Raw genomic sequence first — 25213 nt, 5'->3', positions numbered from 1 at the left:
GATGGAAGATTTATGGTTGAGTTGGGTTGGGTGGCATTGGGGTCTACAAAGGCAGTCCAAGATAATCCTGAAAACATCCCAAATGCAATGATTGAAATTGTTAGCAATAAGTGAACAAATATTTTTGAGAAAGACTAGACTTGTGCACAAAGTTTCAAATAATGTAGCCACATTATATCTCAATGTTAGAAAACATGGCATCACTTCTAATTTAAGATCAGTTTCAGCGAACCACCTTCCCATCACAAGACTAAATAAAGAACTCTTTAAGAAAAGTTTTCAATATTCACATTCACTAATTTGGAACAGAATCCCAATAGAAATTAGAGAAAGTACAAATATAAAGACTTGAAAAGTGGAACCTGTTTCATTTGACAAATACATTACAACTTAAATTATAAATTCACTAACCTTCCATTAATGTTCTCTCTCACCTTTTGTACTGTATATACAAACTGTACCCAGTTGGAGCAAGTTCATTAAAATTTTCTTTATTATGTCCATATATAAATATAATGTGTGTGTGTGTGTGTGTGTTTGTGTTTGTGTGTGTGTGTGTGTGTGTGTACTCTGAATGTAAATAGAGGGCCACAAGGATTAGTACCATTCAGCTAATTGTGTCACCCTCTTTAGCTAAAGTCTGTTATTATTATTTTTTTTATTATTATTATTATTATTATTACTATTTTTATGATAGTCAACTGTGTTTAACTTGTGTTTGGTGAGCCAGGATTAAAAAGCAAAGGTGACCATTTGGATCTTATGCTGTAACACAAATGATCACTGCATCATATTTTCTTCATCTTTATGGTCAGAACATAATAGGCTTAACCCAAATTGTGAAAACTTTCCAAACTTGGTTTTTGGTGCTTGAACAGCACAGCAACAAAATTTGGTTATTTTTTGCTCAATCAGTTAAAGTTTCTTTTGCAAGGTTACACCAATTGGTAGCTGACCCAGGCTGATCCATTGGTAAGATTCAAATCCACACATTTTCTGTTTTAAATTAAGCTTAGACCACTGAGACACTGTGGCTCCTGTCTCCATCACTAGCTCTTATAACAAGCAGCAAGGCAAATCACTCCTGTTCTACATCCTCAAGCCTGCAGGGAGTTCTGAGCTTTAGCTCTGAACCCAAGATTTGTGCTACCTTGTAGCACATTTAGCCTGCAGGGAATTCCAAGTTTAAGCACCAAGTCCAGAATTTGTGATACCTTGTGGCAGTAAAATGCAGTACTAATGTCTATGGATAAAGAATCAGCAGGTTATCATAATCATGCCCATGTCTTTTGGGAAATGAACTGTATTACTTAACTAAAAAACCAATAGATTAAGGTTCCTGTTGTTATTTCATACCAAAATTATGCAAATGAGAATAAAGTTTTTCAGTATTTTTATTGTTGCTCTGCACAGGGTTTCTATTCCACTGTAGGATTTGCCATCATAACAATTGAACCTGCTAGTTTATTCCTTTGTAGAGAGCTCTTGGTAACTCATTGGGAGCCATTAAGAAACATGAATATATTTAACATACGAAGTATTTGCGTTATTAGTGGGACTTGGTCTCAATGAGGGGTTGTCATCCCATCATAACAATTTGCATTTTCCTGGAATATTAGCTGTACAGTATGACACAAATTTGCATACAAGATCCATTTTATTATGTAGGATTGGAGAAAAGAATAAATTGATAGTAATCCTCCCGCAAAGTTGCACTGTATGAATTCTGTGACATTTTTATTAAAGAGAATTATTTCTTAATATACATGAACAATATTGGTGTGTGAGAAATAACAAGTATTGTTTGACCATGAATTGCCATATTTACCTGTGTTTAAAATGACTCGGCGTTTGCAAAATCAGTTCTTGCTACACAGCTTGAAATAACTTGATGCATGTAATTACAGTATGACGTCATCAATATGATGTCACTTTTTGCCAAGGTGCATCATAGCACTAAGAAGTGTATGAGAGATTGGATATAAATTTAAGTAGTTGCAATTTTGTCACTTATTAAAAAATGAATGAGGGAAAATTCTTATACCGTATTAATAATAGCAAAACAGTTATGTGAAAGAAAACTAAATAATGTCCAACTAAAAGTATAAAACAACTTGTGAATATTTTGCCATTTGTAACCTGCTGTGTTTTGGCTGCACAGGCTTACCTTTTGTGGAAAACTGATTTGATCTCAAGAACTTGGTGTTGTTGTTGTTGTGGGGTTTAATGCCATTTTTCAGCACAAGATAGGCTTTACATGGCGGCCAGTATTAATGGTGGAGGAAGAACCTGGGAAAACCACGGAAAGAACCATCGACCCATGAGAAGCTACTGGCAGGCTTTCTCACACATCCACATAGACCAAACCCGAGACTCGAACCCACGCAGACAGAGGTGAGATGGCAGTGAACCGTAATCTTGAGTGATTTGGACCACTCAGCCACTTGGGGCTCTGATCTCAAGAACTGTGTCATAATAAAATAATTGACTCAGTAACATGCCATTTCTTGTGTATTGTCTCAGTAACATACCCTTTTTGTGTATTGATTTAAAAACATGTTCGTTTTGTGTATTGACTTAAAAAATACCCTTTTTGTGTATTGACTTAAAAACATACCCGTTTTGTGTAGTGACTTAAAAACATATACCCTTTTAGTGTATTTTCACAACAACATCCCCTCTTTAGTGTGTGTACTGCTTCGGTGGCCTAAGTGGTTAGATCAGAAAAAATATGTTTCTGGTCAGCTGACCATCCCAGTTTTTTGGTGCTGACCCTATCAATTTTTCCCTCAAGGGAAAAAAAATTAAAAAATTAAAAGAAAAAAAAGAAGAAAACTAGTTTAAAATTTTCAAAATTAATTTGTGCATCAAATTGAGCCAGTTTAAGCCAGTACTTGAAGTGCTTTATTACGTTATATATACTAATCATTATAATATATATAATGTTTATTTTTAAAAAGTTTATTTAAAATTTCCAAAATTGATTTGTGCAACTAATTCAGCCAGTTTAGGTCAGGACTTTAAGCACTTACTACAGTATATATTCTAATCATTATAATATATATATTTAAATTTTTTAATAAACTTACCTACCTACCCTAATTTTAAAACTAGTTCAGTAATTGGGTGGGTGTGTGCCTTAGAGTGTCTACCTCAGATGCTTGCAGCAGCTGCCTGGCTTGGCGCTTAAGATTAAGAAGTTAGTATTAGGACTGGTCAGCCTGGTGTCAGAATAATTTGACGGGGACTGGGACATGATGCTACATGTCTGCATCAAATGTTCCATTATTGTTAGACGTCACTATAAACTGTCACACTGCAGATACTGCTGTGATATGACTAAAATTGTTAAAGCTACATTAAAAATTGAAATCAAACACACATATAATGTGAATTGTCTTAACAACATCCTTTTTGTGTATTGACAAGAGGATACTATGATTTTCAACTATTACAAATTTCATGAAGCTTACATACACATTTAGCTGGGTTTTTATAGACAATTAGTGAAAGGGTACATTTTCCCATACTTTTCTTTGTAATGACAGTGAAAGGGTCATTTCTCACGTACTTTAATACATAATGACACTTGCCTTGGTATAGATATTCAGCTTAGAGTAGCAAAAGAAAATGTAATCTATAAACATTATGTCATCTTGAATTTCTTGACCCTAATTTGTCAGTTTTAGAAACAAATGTTAAATAGTATTATATTTTACCTAATGTGTGCCCAGATGCAAATGTTTAATAAAGCATCTGTGGGTGAGGGTGTACACTTTATGTTTACATATAATTTCAGATGAACAGCCTGACCCCTTATCTGCCATTATATTATGATACAGCATATTTAGGTTTTAACTGTTCAGTTCAGTCATAATTGCTAGTGAATACTAGACATATATTAACATATCATAACATTTGCCTGCAACGATGTAGTTGTACATGAGTTTTGTATAAGTAAATATTACAAATGCAAGAATCCCATTTTGATAAGGCATTTTGAGCTGAAACCACCCGTACAATGGATATCAATAAACTAAAAACTATCTTGAAGCAAAATAGATCAGTAGCATTAAGCTGTGTCCATTATAATGGGATCCTTAACCATAGTTGTTTAATAGGGTGTTCATATTATACAGAGGTACCTTATATTGAGGGAATACTGTTACTTGTAGTCTTGCTGGCATATTTTGTATTAGCATTCCTCTTGAGTTTTCTTCTGTTCATTGTTTGTATGCAGTGAAAGCCTGATTCTGTCATTGAATGAATGCAGTTCCATGTTGATTGAATTCATTGTAGGGATGCAAAGTAAAGTCTAGCCTTATCTGGTATTAAACATTCTGTTTTTGCTATTCATTATGGTATTTGTCACAATCTTTCCCCTTGTTGATTTCACCATTCTGGCAGCAGGATCAAAATCTGCCTAGACAAGCTCAACAGTTTGAATTGCCAAGAAGATGATCATCCATTTGGAGGAAGACTCATTGATGAACAATAGATTTTCCTTGCATGTTTTTTTTCTTATTGGAAGGCAGTCTTGTGATGAGATTGATGGAGTGTGACTGAAAGTTAATCCTTCAGGAAATTGCCTAAGCTTTATCTTTCAGATAATCCTTTATCTCTAAGTGGGCCATTGATTCATCAACATTTAACTGGATATGTAACAAACAGATTTTCTAATTTTCATTGCATGTGTTCCTTACTTATTGTCTTGACATGTATTTTTGTCAGTCTATCATTTAATAAGGCTTTGTTCATCCATGAAAGGTCAAGGACACTTCCCATAGTCAATTTAGGTCTAATCTGAAAAAACACAAGAAGGATTTAAAGGATAGCCTGCAATGAATTACAAAGATATGTGGTTAAAATACCCATGTGGATTTTTTTTTTGGTTTTTCAGAAACCAAAAATTGGCACTAATTCCAGGATAAATGGGTCCGTATCCCAGCCTCTTCAGATAAATTAGTCAGAATTAAATAGAAATTTTGGAATTGACTCATGAAAATTTGATCCCTTGTTGCTGAGATTATTTTCTAAAATGGTAGCTAAATTAGTTCCATTTCCACTGATGGAAAGATTCCTGAGGTACTGCCATTGAATGTGACATCTTCACAGAAAGTTTAAGTGTCATTGTTGTCACATTTTTTTGGATGTTTGAAGTATAGCATGGATGTTACAGCGTTGAAAAATCCATGGATCAGAATGGTTGCCTTGAGAAGATCTCGAATTTCAAAAAAGTTGGTTTCATCCCTGAAATGTCTTTGAATTGGGTGAATTTACTTGAGGAAATACAAAATGTTAAACCTGAGTAAATAAATGTCACTGTTTTAAGTTAAGATTTTCAGTTGTTTACGTATTGTCCAGAAATAATAAATGAATCCAGAAATGATGAAATGTGGAAGATCAAATGACACACAACACCATTAGATAAAAAAGTAGTCTTTCAGACATTCACTTACCACAAATTACTGCTTGAAAACTTGTAATAAAATAGATGTGATTAGTTCTTTTTATATCTGTAAATTTGAGTGAGAATGTTTTTTTCAAGCTTTCGAGGTTTTCAAAATTAGCCCAGCCTACTCCAGAAAAGTAAATGGACAATCCCTAAACTGGACCAGTGGTATGGATTATGTCTAGATTTTGAATGGTCAAGACAATGGTGATTCATCAAGTGACAAATCTCAGCAACAATATATTTAATAATAAATTCATGCTGCCTTTTTTGGTGGGGAGTCCAGTTTTCATGAATTTCACCATTTAAAGACCCAGAGACTACTTTCCAAATCCCATGAATTGATGCATCATGTCATATTGTTTTCAAAGAAAACCACAAAAATAATTGAAAGCAGAAAATCATGATGGGTTCTTAATTTGGTTATCATTTTCATTTATCAAGTACCGGTACCAAATTTTGCCACTAAAAAATGTTGACATGTACCAATATTTAGTGTACCAGACACAGGCTACAATATGGAATTTTCTGTTCCATGTCTGGTTCCAATTTAACTTTAGTCATTATTCCTTTCCTTTTTTTCCTTCTTTTTTTTGAAAGTTTGTATTTCAGACTAATAAAACATTGATTTTTTTCATGAATTATGCATCCTGCATGTTCGTATGTAAAGAAATGTAATCATTATAATACAATTTCAAATATTTTTACACTTTACACTTGCAGTGCTCTGCGACTTTAAGGCAAAAAATTGGCAGACAATAGTGTAAGGCCCTCAATTAAATCACCAAACAGATTGTTTATATTGAAACAAATCACCATTAAAAAACTTGGATCACCTTTGGCAGTTTTGGTGATCACTTGCATTAGTATAGTCATAAAGTTTAAAATGAGCATGCAAGCAGATAGTATTGATTTATGCTCTAAAACTGCATTTCCTGGGAAAAAGAAGATTGAGATGATGGCATGACATGATTTTGAGACTGATTCCCACTGAAGAATGTTGTAAAATTTTCAGCAAAAACATCAAAAAAAGAGTTGAGGGGAAATAAATGGGTCTGAGGGGAACCTGTACCATCAGGCATAATAGCATGTACATAAGCAGTATGGTTTTGATTACATGCATATATCACAATTTAAACAAACTAATGAAAAGGTCAGCATGGAATATTTAAATCAAAAATTAATTACTGCGCATAATTACTTAAGGGTTGGCAAAACAAAGTGTAGCTTATGTTCTGTATAGTTTTCATTCTCTGTGTGTGTGTGTTTTGGATTTTTAACGTTGCTTTAACAATTTTTGAGTCATATCAGTATGATGTCTGCATTGTGTCAGTTTATAGTGATGTGTCAGTTTATAGTGATGTCTAGCACTGGGGCATCATGTCACAGTCACATTATCCTGACACCTGACCAACCAGCTCGAACACTGACCTCTTAATGCTGAACGCCTAGCGAGGCAGCAGCTAGTACTCTTTTTATGTCATTAGTATGACTCAGCCACTGTTTGAACCCGCAACCTCCCACATCAAAGGCGCCCTCACTGTTTATGTGTTGATATCAGATGATTAGTGACCAATCTAAAACCTGCCTTACTGTTTTTAAAACGTATTTTGGATCCAGTCGTAAACCAAAACAGAACAGAAAACTACAATCTCCTTTCCAAAACTCCAGAGTTTCCCACAAACTAAACAACCTGAACTGGAAGATCTGACCAGATTTTGGGGGCAAGAGAATCATTATAAAATATTATGCGCTAAAAAATAAAGTTCCGTAAAATAATTTAAAATTTGTTTTTGGGTAGGAATACAGCTTTATTGGAATTCTATAGAACACTAATTTGACATTCTCATTATAAAGAATTGAATTTTGTTCACTACGTTCCACTTGGGTTTTTTTTGTTGCTTGATAAGGCAAGAACTTGCATGCCAATTTATTCTTCTGAAATGGACAACATCAAGGCTTTCATATGCATATGCATATCTGAAATTTAGCTTGCGTGACTGGTACATTTAAATGCATTAGCAATGAAAGATTGTGGCACTTGATTATGCTTGTTTCAGAAAAGTCTGGAAGAACATCTGAAAAGAATGCATCATTATGAGTGTGTCTAATGGGCACCGCCACCTTATTTTAATGTACAGCTTTGATCAATAGAATCATTTGAGAATGTAGTCTGGAATGGATGTAGTGACTAATTTCGTACAAGAAAAATGGATTGTTTTGCAAATCATGACCCCCATTTAAGGGCTTGTGTTTTATTTGTCAGAGGACTAGTTCGGTTTGAGAAAGAAACCCATTAAACTGAGGAATCACAAATTCTTGCTGTTAAGTCAGGTAGAGCTGCAAATTGCACAGACCCATATCTGCTATTGCAGTTTGATGGGCATAATCAAAGAAATGACACAGTCCCTGATCACTCTGCACTTTATGAAATGGCAGATCAGTGTTTGTGTTGTTTTCACTTAGACTTATAAAAAAGTATACACTGTATATATTACAGTGTCATCATTTTATGTTTGATATTTACTATTGAAGCTTTGTTTTTTCATCCCATAACAAATATTGGAGATTAACTAAACTTGTACATTTTGCCGGTTGTGTTTTGAATTTTCTTTTGTAAAAATGGCTATACTAACTGAGTCACAAATGGTTTCCTTGGACAATATGGAATATGAAACAGCTCAAATTGTTCACAAGTGTTATAAAGAAATCATGAGAATTTAAAAGTAAAGTTATTGGTATCACTAATTCCTTGGTCAATCACAGTGCAGAACTTGGAAATCTCAAAACTGCTGAAAGCTCCGACCCTTAATTTAGTCCTGCAGCCCTTCATGTTTTCGAAGTTCTGCCTTATTTCAATATGTTCAAGGCAAATTACAGTAAAGATAGTATTACACAATGTGCAAATTTGTTTAAGATAGCCTACTGCATAGTGTAAAGGTTTATGATAGCCTATTGCACAGTGTACAAGTTTAAGATAGAAAGAGTATTATTATTATTGCACCATATATAAGTTTAAAATAGCCTTTTTGCACAGTGTACAAGTTTAAGATAGAAAGACTATTATTATTGTTGCACCATATATAAGTTTCAGATAGCCTTTTTGCACAGTGTACAAGTTTGTTTCAGCTGAACAGCATATACTCTTTCTAATTATCTTTAGGAATGACAAACTCTAATTTATAATGATTTGTCCACTTTTACCATCTGCATTTGCTTCTAGGCTGGGTTCAACTGGAAATTGCACAGGCCCAAATATGTATTGCATAATGCACAGGCAGATCTGGGTCTGTGTAATTTCTTAGGAATAATCACTGGAACAAACAACATAGACCCTGCTATTCTGGTGCAAATTTGCAATGGCAGATCAGGTTCTATGATGTTTGCAGTTGGACCCAACTCGTAAGCAAGTATGTATGATACATTGAAACTACATTGTATTGATCTTCAATTTTCAGGGCAAATGGGAATTTAAAAGCGGAATCCTCATATTACTCTCCCATTTTAAGGTGAAACTCCATTTAGTTAATTTAGTTGAAACCGCAGACCGTGTAATTAAATCTATTTTATGGTTCTGCACTTTCTGATAATCTCTCCCTGTTAATGAGTCATTCAGAATGACAATTTTACAAGCAAAAAAGTTTTCAACAGTTTTAAGTAGCAGCGGCGATTTAAAAGATACCTCTTCTCTCTTACAACAATGATAGCAGAAGACCTCCTCTCATTTTATTTCTATTGTTATAGGGGCTACCTTGACAGAGTTTGTGGAACCAAACAGTAATCTCATTGTCTGTCTTTCGCCATCTGTTTGTCCAGCAGTCCATCTGTCCATCATTAATTTGGTGTCCAGAAGATAACTTTAATAGAAATTTTATTATGGATTGTTTGCTTTTAAGTAACATGCTGCTTAATCATGATCAGATCTGGAACACATTCGATTCCCAGCTTTCTTTTACATTGTTTACAGGAGTCGTGAACCCTGATTGCATATCCACCTGATTTTGGGTTCCACAGCGTAGTAGTATACCAGAGGTTACAAAGCCCTGGGTGGCAGAGTGGTCTTAAAGGCACTTGCCTTTTTCTATAATAATAATAATAATAATAATAATAATGACTTTATTTACAGAGGGTAACTGATAACTGACATCTCCCCTCTGTCTGCATGGGTTTGAATCTCAGACTTTGCCAATGTTAGAAAGCTTGCCACTAGATTCCTGTGGGAGAGTGGATCTTCTGGAGGATTTCAAAAATTTATGTAAACATATTTGTCTGTTACCAAAAAATATTGATTTCAATATATTAGATTACTTTTTTCAAAACTGGAAATAAGGATAAATAAAAAAGAAATTGTAATTAAATTCTGCAGCGAAATTGATAGTTATGTCATTAATGAACTTTGGTAGGGGATAAAAATGCAATTTTGGTAGAGATAAGTCACCTGATTTTATTTATTTGACAGTTAATAACAAACAAGTTGTACCAGCTGTTTCAATTCATTGACAATCATAGAAAATTAAAGTTATTTTGAATAGGTATGATTGTGTATTAGTCAATTTGATGTTTTTTGGTCATTGCCAAGCATAATGCGTATACTTACAGGACTTAGACAAACTCAGTCTTTTTTTTTCTTGCAGGAAAGTGTAAAATTACTGTCAAGAAAACTGATGAAAATTGTGTCATCAGCTAGATGTTATCATGTGATACCAAATAAATAAAATGGCAACTCTGAAACACATGACACCCCGAAACTAATGTCAAAACGATATATTGATGAGATTTAAGATGTCTACTGTTTTCTGATATCAGCTTTTCGTGAGGTTCATTCTAAAGTTACAATATCGCTATCAGTAATATCATTATCAGGAATATCAAATAGCGTTGGCAGATTTAGGGTACATAAAAGTTTTGTCAGTTGGTAATATAAGCCCACTTAGCAATAAAAAAGTAGGGCTCAGTAGACTTGTTATTGGAAAATGCTCTAAATTTGTCTACATTTTGGATGCTGATAGATTCATGCACAGTATATTACACTGAAGTGCAGAAACAGACTGTAGATAAACTGCCAATTTTGTATGTATTGTGTGAATCAACCTATTTTTCATGTTTTGTGCATATGGAGTCAGCCTATTTTTAATGTATTGTGCATACAGATTGGCTAAAAATGAAGAAAGAAAGCTGCATTCAAATTATGTTAATCATTTTTATTTTAAGCTTTCAGTCCGAAATTGTCAGCATATTGCTCTTGCCATATGCACAGTCCATGTTTTAATTTTTAGTAAAATTCATTCAAAATAAATTACTAATCTGCTATTGGGACAAGTTTCAAAATGTTGTATGCATGTTTGAAATGATTGTACTTGAACAGCAATTCCAACAGCCATATATTGTATGCACCCTGGTAACTAAGACTTTTTAAACACATTGTAAAAGGCAGATTCTTAAAGCTCCTGATGATTATGACTCTTGTATCATACATTTTGCAGCATTCACAACCTAGTACCCCATTGAATGTCAGAAAATACAATTACTAATGCACCAAAGGAAGTAGCAAAATACACAATTCATTAAATTCTTATCTTGAGCTCTGCAGCCTTCCACAGTGGGACTTCACATCAATAATGTTTCTAGCCAATGGTAAGCCTCACCATCTTTTATAAAAATTTAATTCTAGCTGCTGGGCTTCATTGTCTAGACAATTAAGAAATCTGGTCTAGTTTATAAAGGAAGGATATTTTACTGTTGATTCATTTATTTTTTGTGGGTATTAATTTTCCTGGTGATGAAAAAAGTGGCATTTTTGTTAGATTTAAATTCATGGATGTATTTGATGTAGGGTTGTCATGGTAGCTCAATTGGTAGAGTGTTGGATACATAATCCAAAGGTTGCAGGTTTGATACTCATCCAGACCAGCCTGGGTCATTTCCTTGGCATTATGAAGACAGTAATGTGTTATAAATGTCACTAAAATACAAAAACAGACCTTTGATAGGGAAGGAATAGACAATAATGAATACATGTAGTACAAGTCATGAAAAGTTCATTCTGCATTTTTATTCTTTTCACAGAATGGTTATGTTACTGGTAGTCGTTTGAAAACTTTCATGTCACATTTTTACCTCTAAGAATAGCATATGGGATGCTTTTTTATATATAGCTTTGCTAGATATAGAGCAAAAGAGCTTATGGGATGCTCTGTTGTCCACTGTCCATCTGTCTGTTAGCACAAGTTTGTTATCATTACTCCTCTTAAACCACTTGAAGAATTGTTCTGCATATTTTAGACATACATGCATCCCATGTTCTGGTTGGTCCCAGATAAAAATGGTGTTGCTTGGATATCTGATATGTCTGCCACATTGGTCATCTTGAAAATCTTGTTATTTCTCTTGATTGGATGGTCGTATCAGCATGGGATTTTCACTGAAAGACTGATGTCTAGTTGGTCCTAAATGAACATAGTGCCCATCTGACATCCAGTATGGCTGCCATGGCAGCCATCTTGAAAATCTTTTTGGTACTTTTCCTGAATGTAAGTTTGTATCAACACAGTTTTGGCTAAAGGACTTTTTATGCTGTCTAATTGATCCTAAATGAAAATGCTACCAATCTGACATTATATATGGTCACCATAGCAGCCACCTTGAAAATCTTGTTATGGTTTCTCCGGAATGGATGGTCATATCAGCATATGGACTTCTTAAGATCTATGGCTTGTCCTAACGAAAATGGTCTGATCTGACATCCAGTATGGCCATCATGGCCACCATCTTAAAAATCTAGTTGCTACAGCTCTACACTTCTAATGTTATATTGATGCAGACTTTTCACCAGAAGACTTCTTGTGATGTCCACTAGGTCTTAAAAGAAAATAGTACTCAGTATGACTACCACTACAGCCTTCTTGAAAACCTTGTTACTGCTAATTCTCCTGAATGTAAAGTCATGTCTTCAAATATTGTTATATGTATTCCTTCCAATGGCTTGTTATATCAACATGGGGTTTTCACCAATAGACTTCTTAGGATGCCTAGTATGGTCCTAAATGAAAATGCTGCCAGTCATACATCCAGTATGGTTGCTATGATGACTGTTGTAAAAATGTTCTTGCTCCTACTCTACCTGAATAGATGACCATAATAACATGGCATGTTTTCACCAAAAGGGTTATAATGATGTCTACTTTGTCCTGAATGAAAATGTTACCATGCTGACCAATAATATGTGTACTATGGCAGCTAATTTGAAAATCTTGCCACTAAGGAATATCAGAGATCGTTTCAGCATTCAGCAGTTAAAAGGAAGATATGTTATCTTGGATTCCAGGATTCCTTTTGACCAGTGGTGTATCGACCCCTTTATTTGTCGGCACACATTTTTTTCATTGCTATTCATCCTAAACTTGTTGGAGGATTGACATCCCATGGTCTAGTTCAGAGTGGTCCAACTACAGGCCTGTGGGCTAAAGGTGGCTCACAGGTCATTTTTCGGTGGCCTGTATTCATACAAAGTCAGTTTTTATATATATATATATATATATATATATATTACCTTTTTGGTCCATATGGCCCAGTCCTGAAGATGTTGGACCACCCTGGTTTGGTTAGTTCTAAAAGAAAAATGATGGTGCTACTCTGATATCCAATATGGCTTCCACAGCAGCCATCTTAAAAATTCTGTAATGGCTACTCTTCCTGAATGGATGGTCATATCAACATCGCCGTTTTCAAAAAGACTGCTGTCAGGTTGATCTAAATGAAAAAGGTGCCAGTATCATAACCAGTAAGGCTGCAGTGACAGTCATCTTGAAAATCTTGTTACTGCTTAAGAATGGAGAGCCATATTGACATAGTATTTTCACAAGAAGGCTTTGTATGGTGTCTAGTTGTTTCAACATGAAAAGGGTGAAGCCTGCACATCAAGTATGACTGCCACTGCTGCCATCTTGAGAATCTTGTTATTACTGATCCTTCTGAATAGATAAACATTTTGTTAAGGTTTCTAGTTGGTCATGAATGAAAATGCTGTTGCACAGACATATATATATATATATAGATATATATATATATATATATATATATATATATATATATATATATATATATATATATATATATATATATATACACATTAAGAATATTTTCTTTTTTTATCCAGAATGAATGATAACATGAGCATGGGGTTTTCATTAAAAGACCTCTTATGATGTCTGGTTTGTTGAAAATGAAAATAGTGCCAATCTGACCTCCAATATGGCCACCAGAATGGACATCTGGAAAATTGCATTATCATTACTTATCCTAGATGGCTGGTCACAATGACTTTGTGCTTTCACCAGAAGCCTACTTGTGATGTCTGGTTTGTCTTAAATGTAAATGGTGTGCATCTGATATCCAGTATGGCCACAGTCACAGCCATCTCGAAATACGTTAGTTTCTTCCCCAAAATGAAAGGTCATATCAACATGGAATTTTCACATGAGGACAGGGTCCTGATGGCTGAGTGATTTAGGGCACTTGCCTTTACAGATCACTCACATGTTTCACCTCTGTCCATGTTGGTTCAAGTCTCGGTTGGCCAATGAGGTTATGTGGTTGCCAGTAGCTTCCAGTGGGTTGGTGGTTCTCAGGGTTTTCAGCTTTCTTACTCTTCCACATGTATTGGCCACGATGTATATTCTATCATCTGCTGAAAATTAATGTTAAACACACAAAAACTAAACAAAATTCACCAGAAGACTTCTGACAATATCTTGTTGGTCTTAAATTAAAATGGTCTTGATCAGACATTTGTACTTTTAAGCAAAAGTCATGTTGATATGGGATTTGATCAGAAGAGTTCTAAAACTTATAGTTTCTAATTGGCCCTGTATGAAAATAATACAGATTGACCCTCAGTATTGAGGCCATCTTAAAAATCGTTATCTCTGTTCCCAAATGGATGGTTAGGTCAACATGGGTTTTTCACCAGTAGAAATTTTTTTGGATACATAGTTGATCCTAAATGAAATTGGTATCAGTCATACATCCAATATGGCTGCCATGATGTGTGTCCTGAAAATGATGCTATCACTAATACCCCTGAATGATTATGGTCACATTGACATGGCGTTTACCCCAAAATACTTCCAATGATGTCTTCTTGGTCCGAAATAAAAATAGTTCCAATCTGATATTCAGCATGTCCACAGTGGAACACTGAAGATATTTTCATGAAATTGTATGCATATATACATGTACATAATGACAAGATGATGTGTCACATGACAGGCCATGCCCCCTATTTTAAGGATTAGGTCACATTAAGGGGGAACTATAGTCTGACTATACATCCCAGTTTGTTTGTACCCCCCTACCGATTTCAATAATGGAAACATTTAATGTGATAAAAAGTGCAAGGAACTTAGTCAATTCATTCATTGATTACAATTTCTAACTGACTGTGAGTAGAGTGTCCCTAACACCATGATATCTACGCATTTCACGCTTAATGGAATTTTTCAGTATAATAGACAGACATGCCTGAGATCCATTTCCAGTTGCTGGACAAGTCCATTTCCAGGAAAGGGGTGTGTGCATGATTACAGACGTACATTCATATGTCATCTGCTTCTGATATGGACAATGTCAAATCAAACAAAGGAAAAGAATCACAACAACAAATTTGCCTTTTACGTGGATTTAACAAACGGTTTAATTTCTATGTTCAGGTGTGCAAAGGGATATAATTCCAGACTCTCAACGTAATGGTAATTTGCAGAATTATCCAGCAGTTATCGAATAGGATGAATACGTCATTATGTTGTCTGATGGAAATAAACTAACTCATAGTGTACGCAATATGGTGCCGTGTTAGTATGGAAAGTCTGTTAAGTACGAAAGGTGCAGGGGATGCCAGTATTAGTGCCTATCTGGTCACAGTCAGGTTAGAAGTTATAAATCAATGATTCACTTGACTTTGTTCTGTGCAGTTTTTATCACATTAAACGTTTTCGTTATTGCAATTGGTAGTGGGGTACAAACAAACAGAGATGTATAGTCAGACTCTAATTCTTTGACCCATTTCCTTGTATTGGCTGTAATGATTCAACCACTTAAATATTTTCCTTCAGCTTTATCCAGAAATACCTCATGACTAGCCAGTGGGTCACATAGCAAGGAGGCATTGGAAATAGGAAAATGAAACTGTGACAGGTTTCATGTGTGGGTCACAGTTTTGAACTACTGAAGATATTTTCATAATACTGTAGCCAGATTATACATCAGCTCAGTGTTTCATACCAGTCGTACCCTCTACTTTAAATGTCAGTGTCAGCAGCTGGGATCTCCCCGGATCACAGAAGTAATGGGTCAGATTGATGGGTTATAGGCCAGCTTGTCTGTGTACAGTAATAGGTCAAATTGATGTGTCATTGGCCAGCTTGTCTGTGTACAGTAATGGGTCAAATTGAGGGGTCACTGGCCAGCTTGTCTATATACAGTAATGGGTCAAATTGATAGGTTATTGACCAGCTTGTCTATTGTACAGTAATAGGTAAAATTTATGGGTCATTGGCCAGCTTGCATATGTACAGTAATAGGTAAAATTGATGGGTCATTGGCCAACTTGTCTATGTACAGAGTAATAGGTCAAATTGATGGGTCATTGGTCAACTTCTGTATACACAGTAATTGGTTACATTGAAGGGTCATTGGCCAGCTTTTGTGTGTGTGTGTGTGTGTGTCAGCTTTTGTGTGTGTGTGTGTGTGTGTGTGTGTGTGTGTGTGTGTATATATATATATACACACAAACAAAACCAGTGGCTCACCCAAACATAACCAGTGGCAACGGTGAGTGAAGGAAGACGTATAACTCACAATCCTCTATGAGGAGAGTGCATTTCCCAATTTGAGTGAAGAAAGTACAGAATTAGCTATGACAGAAACAATTAGCTATTTGATTTTATACATCATCCATAAACCAATTATTAAACCAATTATTTTCTGGCCATTTTTACCCAGTGCTAATGAAAATTCAAAAGCAGAGTTTATCCCTAAGTATACAGTGATGCAGGTATAGAGTATTGTAAAGATGATCGGATATAAAGTTGATTGAAAATTTTGGAAGGCACCCAAGGGGTTTGTTAGGTATAAAATTACTTAGTTTTTCAAATATATTGATTTAGCATGCCTATTAATTATGGACACAATTCACTTTATAAATCAGGCACAACAAATATATTTCTTTTGTCATTCCATGTTCTCTTTCCAGATAAAATCTAATTGCTAGCTATTGGGGACCCACACTTTATATAATATCTTTTGATTTGTGCCAGCTAGGCTATATGTCTTTAAAACATGTTTGAGGAAATTAGATTTATGAATAACAAAACTTCAGTTCAGTGAATGGAAAGGATCAAAAAGGTTATAAATGGCAGAAAGTATTTGAAGCTGGAAAATGCTAAAGCACACAATTACAGATATATTGGATATAAAATAAAAAATTTAATAAAATGAAATAACTGCAAAGACTCAAAACTAAATATTTTTTGGAGTTGTAATCTCCTTGGAAATCAAGGAGCTTAAGGTCAGAGTTTTATTTTATGTTGGCTTTTTGTATGATCTTTAATTTCAATTAAAACTTGGGCCTCTGATTTAATGGAATCTCATTTTATTTGAACCTTGTAGCCCAACTATCATAAATGTCTTAAATGTGGAAAGTACACTGAGCAATACCAACTTTAATAAAATGTCAATGCAGGAGAATATCAAACATTTTTTTAAAGTCCCTTATCGTTCACACACATACTTGTCACTTTATTTCTCAACAACTAAGTGTAAACAGGGTTAGATGGAACCCATGATATTATTATTGTAAAAGAAAACATTTCAACGAATTGTGTGCTGTACCCACCATTGTTGACATTTTGACAAGTTAAGATGTTGGATATACAGGATGTGTTGTTAAATTTGATAGTAAATTAAATAATACTGCATGCTTCATCCAGCTTTAGCATACACTGACATTTAACTGAGTTGGTTGAAATTTTTAAAGAGTGGGTTGGCATTGTAACTGAATTGGTTGACATTTTTATGGAGTTGGCTGACATTTTAGCTTAGTTGGTAGAAGCATTTTAGGAGTGGGTTGGCGTTTAACTGAATTGGTTGACATTTTTAAGGAGTTGGTTAACGTGCAGACTATATACTTGATACTAATTAAAAAAACAACAAATGACACTTGGGGATCAAATTTGCCCTCATCTTTGTCTGATTTATCATCAGTATTCATTGCATTACCTGTCGGACGAATGTTTAGAATTACTTTTCACATGAACACCATCACATTTTCCATGTCAGTTGCTCGTATCAGCTGATGCAGATCTTATAATCTCTTTTTAGGAAACCATAATTAATCATGCAGTCCAGACCATAAGCTGTAAGACTTTGTAATAATTAACAAGCTGCATCTTGTCGAAGACTTGATCATCTAGTAGATTAAGCTACAAGATTCTTCCCCTAGGCCATGCGTATGTTCAGGCACTTCTTTGGTTTTCTTGAATGGTAGAAAATATGTCCTAATTTTCAGATGTTACTTCTCAGCATAATGCTGAGACAAAACCAACCCACCTGCCCATGGCCATGCTTGTGTTAAGTCACCTTTAATTTCTTTCTTTTGACCAGTAGAAATCAATGCTTTGCAGATTATGCGGCTCTGTGTATACACATGTACATATGCAATTGTTCCAAACTAAGGAAAATTCATTTTCATGTGTCTGGACATATATTTTTGGGCAGTTTTCTTTTAAGCTGGCAAATAACCCTACTTGAAAATTATGCTGAATGAACAATTTCTTTGCTGGGAAACAAACTGAATCATTGCAGCTTTTTGAGTATGTCAACATTATTATAAATATGTTGTGATGAAAGTCCCTCTTTTTTTCCAGATATGGATGCACCATTCCTTAGCTTTGCTAATCCAAATTATCACTTTGAAGACACAGTGAATTCCAACATAGAAAAAACTGAAAATCCTGAGGACAGTGGTGACGAACTGGACATTAACATTCTCTCGCTAGTCAACCAGAAGAAGGATATATCGAAGTTACATGACATGGAGGGAGAAAATTTCAAGAAGAAAAGGCTGACATCACAAAACTCCGTAGAAGATGATGAGAACACAAGATCTTACAATAGTGAAGGGGAGGGTGTGGCAAGTGAGGAGGAGAACGATGATGTTGACCTGAATTTGGTGGATAATCAGACCCCAGTCCATAATATGAAGGAGAAAAATACTGACAAGTTAATAGATACAAACCCGTTAATGACAGACCTGAGAAACAAGCCACGTGGAATTCTTGCCTATATCTCGCTTCTTGAGGCCAGTGCACGGGAAAGACAAAATGCAAAGAAAAAGGAACTGAACAGTCCTGAGGATTACTTGGACACAGGAAGTGGGAGTATGACCCCAGCAGGAGAGGATGACCCTGTGCTTATCAAAGATAAAATGTAAGTAACCCCCTCCGCCATCAGGAAACCTCAGGAGCATACAGTTTTAACACCAGGTGAACATTCCCAGATTAAATTCGGTCTTTGTACAACTTATACAGTTGTGAGCAAAGCTTACAAATGACCTGGTATGCCTGGAGAAGTCAAAATGAGCACATTTTTCAGTTTCTTTTTGCCAGGTTTTAAAAATATCTTTTGAATTTCGGTGGTGCAAAAGAAAATAATAGTGACAACGTCATAACAAAAAGAGCAGTGTTTTGTTTTGGGGTTGGTTGGAGTTTAATGACACTTTTAAAATTTTATTGGCCAAGGAAGAGGGAGTTAAGTGCTTTTCCCAAGGACATACCAAGGCAGCAAACCTGGGCTGGCTATGATAAGTGTTGTTCCCAACACCCATGGATTATGAATCTGACCTTCTACCCCCTGAGCTTCTGTTGCTGTTCTACTAAAAATAAGTGCATACATTTTTTGGGGTACACAAAAATGATGCTGACTTGGAACACTCCAAAGCACAAAAATTAGACATGAAATCATTTGAGTAGTCAAGAACCACAATACACAAGTAGCCTTAGGTCAGATAAAATAAAATGTGGTTCTAGGTACCTGACGATCCCTATTTTTTTTACTGCCAACCCTAAATGTTTGTGACAAGGAAACAAAATTTAGTGAGAGAAATTGACAATTAAGAATTGAATTATGATCAAAGTTAAATTGAGGATACACATGACACTTGTTTCCTGGTTTATGCTTCCTGACAATACAAGTTTAAATCTTTGTACCTACCTACCCACCTACCCAATTATTTTTTTTTTGGGGGGGGGGGCTTGCATTGTAAATGCATGCATGCATATAAGACGCAAAAATGTATAGCATTGCTGAGAAGAAGCAATACAGGTGATGATAGATGGTGTTTAACATTTATTTTGTAATCTCACCATGAGGGAGATTACACTGTGTACATGAAGCTGCAAGTTGCTTGTGCGAGATATCAAAGGGAAATAAAACTGTCATCAGCGGAAGTCAGGCATTGTTAACTTTAAGAAAGATGCAAGAGGAGAATAATAATTCATGTTAAAAATGAAGACAGTAGGGTATTAAAGATGCTAATTTTAACATTTTAATCAATCTTAACAGAAAAAAACTTTTTCACTGAAGTGTAGATAAGGTTTCAGAGGAAGGATATTTGATTTAAATCCATATCACACTTAGACGAATTCAGAGTTTTCAGTTAGTAATTGCACTTTGGTGATGAGTTTGAAATTAAGTCTGGAAAAGTCTAAAAAGTTTCAATCAGCTGAAGTGTTACACTTGTCATTCACTGCCTGATAGCATCTTGGGTGTTATGACGAGGGGATTCAGATTTCTTATTCCATATTTAATACATAATGTAAATTATATCAAACAGCATAGACCATGATTTGCCAGTTAGTTAAGGTTTAATTAATTAATTAATTATGTGAACTGCATAGACCATGATTTGCCAGTTAATTAAGGTTTAATTAATTAATTAATTATGTGAATTGCATAGACCAACATATGCCATTGTTTAAGGATGGCTGTTGTTACCATTCTTATTTGCTTCAAGTTGAATCAAACTGCAAATAACAAAGATCCTGATCTGCCATAGTATAATGTACCTGCAGATCAGGGTTTATCTATTTTTGTGCTACTCATTACTGCTAATAAACTGCACAGACCCAGATTTGCCAGCACGTAATGTGATGACAGATCTGAGTCTATGCAGTTTGCAGTTGGACTCATCTTATAAGCAAGTATATATGGTAAATATATAGATGAGGATATGCCAATGTTTAAAGATGATTGTCATGAAATTTTGTAGCATTTAAGAATATATATGTATATATATATATATATATATATATATATATATACACACACACACACACACACACACACACACACACACTGTTAAGTGTCGCAAAAATCCAGAATAACTTAAGTCACTTAAAAATGCATAGGTTGGCATTGATTTTTGTTCAGTAATCTTAGCAAAATACCAATCACTCAGTAAGCATCATTGCATAGAAAAAGTATGGGGGAAAATACCTGTCACTAAATTATACATGAAATAAGTGCTGCATGAGTGTTTAAAAATTAATTAAATTTTAACAGTTGAAGAAATGCGCTAGGAAATAGGGTATTTGTTCAGCTAATTTTTTTCAGTATTACACAATAACTGACATAACAAACTTTTCTGTAAGCCAAACACCTGTACGACTATTTTACTTAAGGTTTTTTAAGTTGCTAAAGAGTTCTCAAGCTTTTGTGTACTTTTTCTTTGTCATTTTCTTTGACAATACTATTTGAAAAATTTCTTTCCATAACTTTGAAGAGACAAAGCTGCAACTGACATCAGTTTACATCCATTCTGTCCCAGGGGTCACATCACTTTAGTTCATTTAGGTAAAAGTGACATCATATTGGTGATGTCGTAATGTGTGTGATTTGTGTGTGTGATTTAGATTTTTAACAGAGCTGTTAAAAAATTTTCAGTTATATCACTACGGTGTCTGCAGTGTGACAGTTTATAGTGATGTTTAGCACTGGGGCATCATGATGCAAACATGTGCTATGATGTTCCCACCCAGTCACATTATCCTGACACCAGGCCAACCAGTCCTAACACTAACCTCTTAATGGTGAGCACCAAGCTAAGCAGCTGTTAGTACCATTTTTAAAAGTCTTTGGTATGACTCGGCCAAAGTTCGATGTCATAATGTAATCATTATGTTATTTTTAGCAGTGTAGTTACTTTATTTGCAGATTAAAGTCTACATTATTCATTTCTACCTGTGATTTTCAGTCAGAAGTATTTTTGTGGGTTTAATGCCATTTCTCAGTACAAGATAGGTTCTATAGAGCAGCCAGTATAAGTGGTGGAGGAAGAACCCGGAAATCCCCGGTAAGAACCACCAACCCACTTTCTTTCTTCAGAACCCAAGCCTCTACCAGCAAGACAAAATTCATTTAAGTAGAAAAGGAACCTCTCAACTACTGAGAGATATTAACATGTATGCCCCCATTATTAGGCACGATAATGAGGAGTACTGTCTCAGCTGTGGAGGAACTGGACACAGGTATGCCATCATGGCAGACAGATTGAGTGCTTCAGATGCCATACATTTGGACACAAACAAAGACTCTGTCAATCAATGTATTATGCATACTATTAAGCTGGCAAAGAGGAGAATGCCAATGCCTCATTTATAACAAATCTAAATCTAGTATTATACATACTAGGAAGCTAGCAAAGAGGAGAATGCCAATGCCTCATTTATAACAAATCTAAACCTAGTATTATACATACTAGGAAGCTGGGAAAGAGGAGAATGCCACTTCTTCATTTATAACAAATCTAAATCTAGTATTATACATACTAGGAAGCTGGGAAAGAGGAGAATGCCAATGCCTCATTTATAACAAATCTAAATCTAGTATTATACATACTAGGACGCTGGCAAAGAGGAGAATGCCAATGCCTCATTTATAACAAATCTAAACCTAGTATTATACATACTAGGAAGCTGGCAAAGAGGAGAATGCCAATGCCTCATTTATAACAAATCTAAACCTAGTATTATACATACTAGGAAGCTGGGAAAGAGGAGAATGCCAGTGCCTCATTTATAACAAATCTAAACCTAGTATTATACATACTAGGAAGCTGGGAAAGAGGAGAATGCCAATGCCTCATTTATAACAAATCTAAACCTAGTATTATACATACTAGGAAGCTGGGAAAGAGGAGAATGCCAATGCCTCATTTATAACAAATCTAAACCTAGTATTATACATACTAGGAAGCTGGGAAAGAGGAGAATGCCAATGCCTCATTTATAACAAATCTAAACCTAGTATTATACATACTAGGAAGCTGGGAAAGAGGAGAATGCCAATGCCTCATTTATAACAAATCTAAACCTAGTATTATACATACTAGGAAGCTGGGAAAGAGGAGAATGCCAATGCCTCATTTATAACAAATCTAAACCTAGTATTATACATACTAGGAAGCTGGGAAAGAGGAGAATGCCAATGCCTCATTTATAACAAATCTAAATCTAGTATTATACATACTAGGAAGCTGGGAAAGAGGAGAATGCCAATGCCTCATTTATAACAAATCTAAACCTAGTATTATACATACTAGGAAGCTGGCAAAGAGGAGAATGCCACTTCTTCATTTATAACAAATCTAAATCTAGCTCTGATTTATAACAACACCATTTTATATTTATTACATTATTTGAAAAAAGAAATGATTATCTTAAGATTTCAGGGTCTGTATGTGACTTCGAAGACGCTAATATATATATATGAACATTTAAATATGGAAATAGGATGTCAGAATGATAGAAGTATAATGGAGACAATCTCATTGAGTACCCCATTGCAAGATGACATACAAATAATTGATATGATACTAAATACAGAAGGTTTTAACATAGATCACGTAATGTACAAGGCATAGTCGGAAAAATGGACCAGATTAAGTTAATGTTGTCTTCCAAGGAAAATAATATACATGTTAACCACAATGATAATCTATTTAACTGTCAATGCTACAATCAACCATTGGACAGGGAAAGAGAGACAGCAAGGGAGGTCTTGTTATATACATTAGGGAAGATGTAAATTAAGAAAGTCGACTTGACTTAGAATCACATGAAATTGAGAGTATCTGTGTAGAAATTTCTCAGAATAATGCAGAATCATTCCTAGTTGTTTCATTTGTAGGCCACCTTCCTCCAAAGCAATTTGGAATGATACCTTTTTTAAACAAATGGAAAATATTCTTGCACAGGAGCAAGAAATGTATACTCGGCGATATAAATATGGACCTTCTCGGATAAGGAACAACTGGATGGAATTTATTGAATCATTAGGCCCAAGTCCAGCTGGTAAATGAGCCCACAAGGGTATCAGAAAAATCGAGCACTCTTATTGATCACATTTATTTCAACCTACCAGACAATGTTGCTTGTGTTGGTCTTAGTGACCACTATCCTGCTTTTTTGACAAGAAAGGTTAAATACAAGAGAAATAGGAAAAATACACACAAAACATTCACTTACAGATCATTCAAATATTTTAATGAAGAACAGTTTGTCAATGACCTATATAAAATTCCATGGAATATGATAAAAAATTTGGAAGACACAGATGAAGCACTGAGGGTGTGGACTGACTTATTTATGGATGTAGTCTCTAAGCATGCACCACTGAAAGTACATCAGTAAAAAATGAAATCCAACCTAATTGGCTGACTACTGAAATCATAGATGCTATGAAAACATGAGACCAATTCAAGGCTATGGTTAACCATGCACAATAAAAAGTATGGAGAAATAAAATAACAAGTATTTTAAAAAAGCTAAAAAAACTTATTATCAATCATTGCTTGAAAACAAAAAGAGCAGCACAAACTCCATTTGAAAAGTCTTCAGTGAACTCACTGGAGGAACACATAAAGATCAGGCAAAAAGATTCACTCATGTCTCGTTAATGACACCATAGTCACTGATGACACTGACAATCGCAAATGTTTTCAATGATTTTTTCACCTACTTTACCACAAAATTAAAAGAACCAGTGATAGAAAACAACTTTAACAAACCGAAAAAGTTCTGCAGCAGCAAAATCTCTAAGGAGGTATGTTTCTCTATTCAAACATATCAAAAAACTTCGTTAAAAAATGTCTCAGTGAACTTGATATCAAGAAAGCTACAGGACTTGATCAGAGTGGTCAACGACTCATTAACTCATTAACCCCCTGGTGCCGCATTTACGTGTCAGGAGGTAGTAGCCTACTGCCGAGCTCTGCAGAGTCAAGGTCATGTATGATACACTAAAGTGGTGGTATTATAGAAAGGTAGACAGATGTAGCTCTGCAATGATACCAAATAATCTGGACGTTTTAGTTGCACTACAAAATACAGAAGGAAAAACCTAATTTTTTGGACCCATTTTTTTTCCACCCAAGATTTGCCCGTGAACGTAATCCAATTTTGTGTCCGGATTTTAGACTTTTTGGCCTCAGATCTAAGGCAGACCAGTCTGACATGGTGGATCATGAAATCCTTTTGAAGAAACTGAAAATCTACCAATGTGATGAAAGCACAGTTAGATGGTTTACTTCATACTTAAGTGGGGCCCCGAGTGGCCAAGTGGTCTAAAGTGCTATCCGTTACAGATCACTGCCATCTCACCTCTGTCTGTGTGGGTTCGAGTCTCAGGTTTGGCCAATGTGGGTATGTG

The 25213-nt window shown here is 35.1% G+C and overlaps 1 protein-coding gene across 5 annotated transcripts in view; it reads left to right on the top strand.

Annotated features, from left to right (window-relative positions):
- LOC149798159 (protein Fe65 homolog) overlaps nt 1-25213 on the top strand; it is a 201980-nt gene that overhangs the window by 99971 nt on the left and 76796 nt on the right. For all 5 annotated transcript variants that reach the window (XM_089963264.1, XM_089963267.1, XM_089963262.1 and 2 more), the window contains one exon: nt 18373-18934. In XM_089963264.1, coding sequence (XP_089819390.1) covers nt 18373-18934 — 562 coding nt within the window. The remainder of the gene's footprint in view (nt 1-18372; nt 18935-25213) is intronic.

Source organism: Sinohyriopsis cumingii, chromosome 6 (genome assembly GCF_028554795.1).
Source record: "Sinohyriopsis cumingii isolate HCF-2022 chromosome 6, ASM2855479v2, whole genome shotgun sequence".
Taxonomy (NCBI): Eukaryota; Metazoa; Mollusca; class Bivalvia; order Unionida; family Unionidae; genus Sinohyriopsis; species Sinohyriopsis cumingii.
Note: the sequence above shows the minus strand (reverse complement) of the source record. Positions and strands in the feature narration are given on the sequence as shown.